At 34.0% G+C, this 8,657-nt stretch overlaps 1 protein-coding gene and 1 non-coding gene across 2 annotated transcripts; both read left to right on the top strand.

Annotated features, from left to right (window-relative positions):
• The first annotated feature begins 293 nt into the window (after positions 1–293).
• LOC104090034 (threonine dehydratase 1 biosynthetic, chloroplastic-like) lies at positions 294–8,122 on the top strand. The gene is made up of 8 exons (XM_009595071.4): positions 294–769; positions 3,632–3,811; positions 5,189–5,665; positions 6,086–6,334; positions 6,436–6,512; positions 6,644–6,761; positions 7,547–7,681; positions 7,789–8,122. Exons 1-8 carry the CDS (start codon positions 335–337, stop codon positions 7,927–7,929), a joined length of 1,812 nt encoding a protein of 603 aa, XP_009593366.1. The 5' UTR covers positions 294–334; the 3' UTR covers positions 7,930–8,122.
• Positions 3,342–3,413, top strand: TRNAD-GUC (transfer RNA aspartic acid (anticodon GUC)). Its single transcript has one exon. It is a non-coding gene; the product is annotated as a tRNA-Asp (tRNA).
• Positions 8,123–8,657: the final 535 nt, after the last annotated feature.

Here is an 8,657-nt window from a genome sequence, read left to right as displayed (position 1 = left end):
TTTAGTGGGTAGTTAATACAAGTCTTTGTGGGTTCGACACTCGACTTATCATTTTATTACTTGTACGACCATGATACTTGCTTGTCGTTTGGTAGGAACATGGTGCTAGGTAAAATACTTTCTATTTAAGGTGACTCAATTCTCGAGACTCAAACCTAAAACCCGTAATTAAGAATGATTAGGTAGTTATCAAAGCAACACAACTTTTGGTGGTTTGGTTGAAACTTATAAATTGTTATTAATTAATTTGGTACCATACTTTTTGAATTCTCTTTTCTTTCGCCTATTTAAGTGAAGAAGCGAATACATATGCGTTACTTGGGCATAGTTCAATATGGCAGGTCTAATTTTCACCCCTGCAAACTCACTTTTTTCCCGCCCCAAATTCCCGGCGAAAATATCAGCCATTACCGGCAATTACGACACCGTTAAAATCTCCACCGCCATGTCCAAAACGGCGGTGGAATTGTTTCCTAATTTACCGGCGACGGCCGTAGATACATTGACAATCAAAGTTTCACCACCATCTCCTCCTCCTCCGACTCCATTGCTAGTAGTTTCTCCGAATTCGTTACGGTGTGAGCCTGGGTACTTGATACCGAATTATCCGGTGGGCGGTAATGGAGGTGAGAACGGGTTTCAGTATCTAGTGGATATATTGGGTACGAAAGTGTACGATGTAGCAAATGAATCGCCATTGCAGCTTGCGCCGAAGCTTTCACAGAAGTTGGGGGTTAACGTTTGGCTTAAACGAGAGGATCTTCAACCCGTATGTTTTTCATCCTATAGTTTACGTAATTATATTTGTCAGCTTTATTTCTCGTAGACATAATTAAATAAAAAAACAAATTACTTCTTTAACAACTTATATAAATTTTTAGAAAAGATGAACACTCTCTTTAATATGATATTTCATGTGTTTTAATTTAGATAAAACATTTTTCTCATCGAGAGTTAATTGACTAATTTCAAGCCAAAATGAATTAGCTCAACTCCATATTTTAAAATTAAAATTTGTGTATTAAAAATTATATGAGAAGTACTGTAAGTTGCAATTTTCTCATTCAATAGGATTAAAAATATATTTAAAATATTGATCATTATTATGGGTAAAATTATAAAAGAAAAAAAGCCCAAAAATGCCCTTGTGGTATTCGAAATGGATCAATTATAACCCCCGTTTAAATTTGAATCCAAAAATGACCCTGCCGTTATAAAATGGGTCTAATAATGCCCTTATGTTATTCAAAATGGATCAATAATGCCCTGAATTTTTTTTTTTTAAAAATGCTTTTAAAAACTGAAAAATATATATTCTGTAAAAACTAGAAAAAGAAAGAAATTTACAAAATATATATTTTTAAGTCTTTTCAGTTTTTTTAAAGTATTTGTTTTGTAAAAACTGAATTTTTTTTAAAAAAAAAAAAATTGGAAATTTATTGAAATTTTTTTTTTTAAAAACTGGAAATTTATTAAAAAAAACCGACATATAACTGTAAATGAATATTTAAAAACCGACTAAACCGACATAATCATACCGTGCCTTACCGATTTTTAGTTTTTTTTTAATAAAACCATATGTTTTTATATAAATCTATAACTGTACCGATAATTATGGTAGATTTTTTATTTTATAAAAATAAACCGAAAAAATATTGAACCGTCAAATTGAAAAAAAAAAAGATTTTGCAAAATATTTTTATTTTTTTAAAACTAATGCATATGTAGTCCACTGCTTTAGGAGGGTAAATTTTTCCAGTTTTTTTTTTTAAAAAAAAATTCAGTTTTTACAAGACAAATATTTTAAAAAAACTGAAAAGACTTAAAAATATATATTTTGCAAATTTTTTTCTTTTTCTAGTTTTTACAGAATATATATTTTCAGTTTTTAAAAGCATTTTTAAAAAAAATAAATTCCAGGGCATTATTGATCCATTTTGAATAACACAAGGGCATTATTAGACCCATTTTATAACGGCAGGGTCATTTTTGGATTCATATTTAAACGGGGGTTATAATTGATCCATTTCGAATACCACATGGTCATTTTTGGGCATTTTCCCATTATAAAATACATACTTCATTTATTTTTTCTTAAAGAGAGTGCAAAGTCAAAAGTGGACAACTAAAAATAAACGGAGGGAGTAATTTATTTTTAGGTAGTTTTATGAGTCTTGCCCCTTCCATATACATAGTCATTGACGAAGCTAGGAATTTTTCCAAGGGTGTTCAAATTTGAAAGAAGTGAAAAAAATTCCCGTCAAAGGGCATTCAATATGTGTTATATACCTATAAAACGTAATATTTTACCTATATATACAGTATAATTTTTCGACGAAGGGTGGTCAATTGACCGCCCTTATGACCACGTGATTTCGCCCCTGTACATAATATGGGGAAGGGGATGTGGGAATATATGTTTTGGGGTAGTATTAATTTCACTTCAAATAAAAATAGGGAGGTAACGAAACACTCGTAAAGTTAAAGTGCGTAATTAAGTCATGGGGAGAACTTTAGGGGTAACTTATGTGTTTTCATCTGATTTTATATTATCATCTAGGAGGCATGAGCTGCACGAGAATTAATGAATTTTGTGCTTTCAATTTACTCTTTCCTTTCTACAAGCAGCCTATCATATTGGAAGTTCAATCCTCCCTAGAAACGAGTAAATTGATTAAAAAAGATTTTTATAAACTAATATTTCTTATAAAAAATAACAAAAACTAGAATCAAGCGGCAATAAATGAACGATCTTTCATTAAAAGATGGAAAAATTAATTAAACAAAATTCACGTTATGAAGTAGTAATAATCTTTATATTAGTTTCTAGATAGATAAATGTCAAGCAAAAAATAGTTGGACGAACTGGAAAAGAAGTTGCTCGACGGAAAATTACGGTAAGCGCGAAATGAGATAGTAAAGTTTCTTAGATATCTATTTCCTAAACTATCATTTTTAAATTATTCTGAGGAGCTGAGTTGAAATTTTATTAAATGACAATAAAATTTCATGATAGGTGAGGGAACACAGCATCTTTTGCTTTTAATAACCTAAGCTAAATCAAGTGATAATAATAAAGGATTAAATATCCATGATAACTTATTTTGTTCTGTTATATAAGTTTCCAAATTTTTTAAAGTTATATCAGCTTAGATTCATTGGGGTTAAGTGGGATTTAATTTCTAAGGGGAAAAAAGAAGCAAAAATAAACAATTGCTTCATCATACTTCAAATGAAGAAACAAAAAGAAGTGAAAATAGCTAATTCCATCATTCTTGTAAAAAATAAGGAAGTTACATTTAAAGATCATTTTGTAGCACGTTCTTAAGCGTAATCAACACGTCGTTGTAGTATAGTGGTGAATATTCCCGCCTGTCACCCGGGGGACCCGGGTTCGATCCCCGGCAACGGCGAAAGTTGTAACTTTTTAAAAGATTTCTTTAATTTTGTGATTTTCTATCCCCAAATTCACTTGTTATTCTAGTTTTAACATAAATTATTGATACTTATTCCTTTTTATTCTGATAAATGTTGAAATTCTTCTGATATAGAGTAGATTCTTATAGTTGTCGATATTTCTGCATTAATTGGAGATGACCAGTTAATAACATTGTTCATGTACTCTTTACAGGTCTTCTCATTCAAGCTTAGAGGAGCATACAATATGATGGTCAATCTCTCCCAAGAGCAGCTGAAAAGAGGGGTCATATGCTCATCAGCTGGGAATCACGCGCAAGGCGTCGCATTAGCTGCTCAAAGACTTGGCTGCAATGCTGTCATTGTGATGCCTGTTACTACACCAGAGATTAAGGTTAGAATTTGCTACAAATTTTTGGGTTTTATGGCTTCCTATATATATATATATATATATATATATATAGAGGGGTGGCAATTTGAGCCTAAACTCATCCAACCCGCTAAACCCTCCCAGAAATTAATGGGTTGAGCCATAACATTTTAGCTCATGGGTCTACTTGGGCTGAGCTCAAGTTAACCAATTATTTTTTATAGCACATTCTGACCCATTAAGTAACCCAATTACAACCCACGAAGCTCACCCCAAAACAAAGGAATTTCAACACAATTTATCTAGAAATTTACTTCTTGTTTTTTTCAATTCTGTTTTCTTTTTTTTTTTCGTTTTTCTAGACCACCCACCCACCTCACCCCCACCCCGCAAAAAAAAAAATTTACCTTTTTTTCCTATTTTCAATTTTTTGTTTTCTGTTTTTTCGTTTTCCTGCACCACCCACCTACCCCAACCCCTCGCAATTTTTTTTTTGTATTTTCAATTTTCTGTTTTTTCGTTTTTCTGCACCACCCACCCCACCCGCAAAATATTTTTCAACTTACACATTTTAAATACTAATTTGTTATTTAAGGAAATATATTTTGATTCTCAAAATACTAATAGTATTTATTTACCTTTTATACATAGGTGTATAAAAGATAAAAGGCTTTGTTTATGCAAGATGCGCATGGTTCTAAAACATGGGTCAAGTTAGGCGGGTTGGGTTATGACCCATTGTTTATCCCATCTTGACCCAGGACATCTTAGCCCAAGTACACTTTGGGCTGGGTTAGGCAATGACTCATTTATTGACCTAACCCATCTTGATCCGCCCAAATTCAGTCCAACCCGCCCATTTGCCACCCCTATATATATGTAGGGGAGCCTTGGAACAACGGTAAAGTTATTTCTGAATGACCTATAGACCACAAGTTCGAGCCACGAAATTTGATGCTTGCGTCATGGTATGTTGCTACATCACACCCCCTTGGAGCAACGGTAAAGTTGTTTCCGTATGACCTATAGATCAAGGTTCGAGCCGTGAAATCAGCTACCGATGCTTGCATCATGGTATGCTGCTACATCACACCCCTTTTAAGGCACGACCCTTTCCTTGACCCTGTGTAAACGTGGGATACTTTGTTAGAGGTAGATATAGAGCAGAAGTACTCGGTTCATCTGAACCCAGTACTTTCGATGTGGAACATAAATTTATGTGTAAAATTTCGTTAAAATTGCGAAAATTAGTAGTTATGAACCCATAATTTTAAAAATACAATGCGTTAAATACGTTATCCGCCTGACTTTCTGCATCTTCCCATATATAGCTGTCCTGTTTTAACTACTTTTGAGCTCATTTTCATTTTCAGAATGTTTTCTGTTTAACCAAATGAGCAGTGGAAATCAGTAAAGAGATTGGGTGCTGATGTTGTTCTTGTGGGGGACGCGTATGATGAAGCTCAAGCATACGCCAAAAAGAGAGCTGAAGAGGAAGGCCGCATCTTCATCCCTCCTTTTGATCATCCAGATATCATCGTAGGGCAAGGTACTATCGGTATGGAGATTAATAACCAACTCAAAGATAAAATACACGCGATATTTGTGCCTGTTGGTGGAGGTGGTCTTATAGCTGGTATTGCTGCCTATATGAAAAGAGTTGCCCCTCATATAAAGATTATTGGAGTTGAGCCATCTGATGCAAATGCGATGGCATTGTCATTACACTATGGTCAGAGAGTAATGCTAGACCAAGTCGGACGTTTTGCAGATGGTGTAGCTGTTAAAGTGGTTGGCGAAGAAACTTTCCGTCTTTGTAAGGAATTAATAGATGGCGTGGTCCTAGTTAATCGCGATGCTATATGTGCATCGATAAAGGTTAGCCATCAACTTATGACAATTCACTTTATACATGGATTACAAAAACCTTATTTTATCTGCTTGCTTTTAGAATCTTTCAATACCCTTTAGTATGCTCTTTCAAACATCAGCTATCTCCCTAGAATAACAGTTGTCATTGCAATTTTCGTCAATGTCTCTCTTTATAAAAGGGTCCTTAATTGAGTGTTTTATAAAAATGACCATCACTTGCTCTTCCTTTATTGCATGCCTGTTGTGTTACATATGACAAAACCACAATATCTGTACCTCATTTATCTTGTCATATAATAGACTATTTTCAAAATAAACTAGAAGTGGCTATTTCGTGCAGCAGGTCATATAAGCCAATTGACAACTGGTTTTCTTATCTGAATTTGAGTTTATTAGACATGACACTAGCTTGGTTTTTTGGAATAGGACATGTTTGAAGAGAAACGGAGCATATTAGAGCCTGCAGGTGCACTTGCTCTAGCCGGAGCTGAAGCATACTGCAAATACTATGGCCTAAAGGATGAAAACGTCATAGCAATAACAAGTGGAGCTAATATGAACTTTGATAGACTAAGATTGATAAGCGAACTCGCAGATGTTGGTAGAAAGCGGGAAGCTGTGCTCGTTACTTTTATGCCAGAAGAGCCGGGAAGCTTCAAACGGTTCTGTGAACAGGTCACTTGACTTGGAGCACTTAATATGCCATTTTTGCTTACTATATACAGTATATCTGTTAAGTCTGTCCGACAAATGTTAAATATTGACTTGGATCACAGGTCGGAACAACAATGAAATTTACTGAAGTTAAGTACAGATATAATTCTGGCAATGAAAAAGCTCAAGTTCTTTACAGGCAAGTTTCTTGATCTTTTAAAGAGATTGGCTCATTTTAACAGACATCACTCTTTGTTAACTAGAATTTATCTTTTACAATGGATCGGAACACTTTTTATTCAAAATCGTGTGTTCTGTTTTGATTTGCAGTGTTGGTATTCAAACTGAATCAGAACCTGAATCTCTGATGGAGAGGCTGAAATCAGTACAATTGCATACTGTTAATCTTACGGAGAATGACTTGGTCAAAGATCATTTGAGGCATTTGGTAAACTCCTGATTTTCATCTTTTTTATGGAATCAAATCCTACAAATGGGGGCTTTCGCGTAGTTGGTAAAGTTGTTGTCATGTGACCCGAAAGTCAGAGGTTTGAGCCGTGGAAATGGCCTCTTGCAGAAATGTAAGGTAAGGCTAAGTACAATATACCCTTGTGGTCCGGTCCTACAAATAACGAACGGGGGCTTTGGCGTAACGGGTAAAGTTACTGCCATGTGACCAGAAGGTCACGAGTTCGAGCCGTGGAAATAGCCTATTGCGGAAATACAAGGTAAGACTACATACTATTGACCCTTGCTGCCCGACCCGGATCCTACGCATAGCGGGAGCTTAATGCACCAAGCTACCCTTTTTTGCCAAATTCGACAAATGACACTGTGTTTATTACTTATTTTTATTTAATGAATCGCAGAAGTATTTATTTTTAACTAGAATACCAATGAATTTGAGAATTGATAACCTCAATCAGTAGAAAGAATATTAGTCTCATACTTAATTGTTTTGAGTACATTACCAAATTAAAGAGCTATGGTTTGTTTCTCTGTGGTGAAAAGCATGTTGAATTGCATTGTACTTGATTTAGTGAAATATGGAGATTTCATTAGATATTGATTGCTCGTCTAATCTCGTAAACTAAAAGTAGCCGGCGGATGTATATATATATTATGTACGATATATGTATAACTATGTATAATCTACGATACGCATATCGGTTAGAAAAAGTAAACATTGAATCTGACCGGCTATTTGTGTAACAACCCCTACGTCTTTTCCAGATGGGTGGTAGATCAAATCTTCACAATGAGCTTCTTTGTCGATTCACTTTTCCGGAGAAGCCTGGTGCTTTATTGAAGTTTTTAGATACTTTCAGCCCGCGTTGGAATATAAGTTTGATCCATTATCGCGGACAGGTAGCTATTTACAACCTTTAGTTCCATTTTTCACTGCTAGTACAAGTGTGCATTTAGTCTATATGGTAGTATTTTGGAGTAATTTTTTCATATTTTTCTTTGAAAAGGGACAAATTGGTGCAAATGTTTTAGTTGGGATACAAGTTCCAGAGGCTGAGTTTGATGAGTTCCAGGGTCGAGCTGCCAATCTTGGTTATGAATATGTGGTGGAGAGTCTAAATGATGCTTTCAAGCTTATAATGCATTGATGAAAAGTTTGGCTTTTCGAAATTTATCATACAAATAATACCCCAACTTTATATTTGGGAAGAATATTGGGTATATGAATTAAAGTCCACATTAGAGAATTAAATTAGGTATATAATATTATATTGATGTAAAGTCTAAAATATTATTCTCGCCCTTCGCCTGAATTTATTATTATTATTGTTATTATTATTATTATATTTTTTAATTTGCTTTATTCAATGAAAAATTGGTCCTCTAGGTCCAACAGCTTCTTCTTGATCTTAGAGGAGCTCTTCTTAATCTTACTGGTACATACATTATGTAATAATATTGGAATTATTTGTCTCCCAATAAATGAAGCGTAAAGTCTAATACAATGTATATGGCAATTGACTTTGTCTTTGAACGAGTAACATGTTGCATTGGGCTTCATAGCTCATTCTACTTTGTTAATTGCTTATTGAAAGACGACTTGCTTACATTTTGACAAAGGTTCTTTTCATTGAATCAAGAGGATATATATATATTATATGTAGAAAACGCTTCTCAACTCATATTATCGTGTGCAAATAAAATTATATATATACATGAGTTTCTTAGAGAATAAGACTCTAAAGTTGTGACTACTAAGGACTCCTAATATATATATATATATATATATATATATATATATATATATATATATATAAAGGAGGGACTTGACAAGGTGATGTGGCACCTCTTATAAACTAGCAAATGCATTTATCTA

This window comes from Nicotiana tomentosiformis, chromosome 2 (assembly GCF_000390325.3).
Source record: "Nicotiana tomentosiformis chromosome 2, ASM39032v3, whole genome shotgun sequence".
Taxonomy (NCBI): Eukaryota; Viridiplantae; Streptophyta; class Magnoliopsida; order Solanales; family Solanaceae; genus Nicotiana; species Nicotiana tomentosiformis.
This window is presented reverse-complemented; position numbering and strand designations above follow the sequence as displayed.

Excerpts from the sequence above, each read along its gene's own strand:
- LOC104090034 (XM_009595071.4), top strand. The coding sequence starts at position 335 with ATGGCAGGTCTAATTTTCACCCCTGCAAACTCACTTTTTTCCCGCCCC. Across the intron at positions 770-3,631 it reads AACGAGAGGATCTTCAACCC|GTCTTCTCATTCAAGCTTAG; the intron begins GTATGTTTTTCA and ends TACTCTTTACAG. Across the intron at positions 5,666-6,085 it reads CTATATGTGCATCGATAAAG|GACATGTTTGAAGAGAAACG; the intron begins GTTAGCCATCAA and ends TTTTTGGAATAG.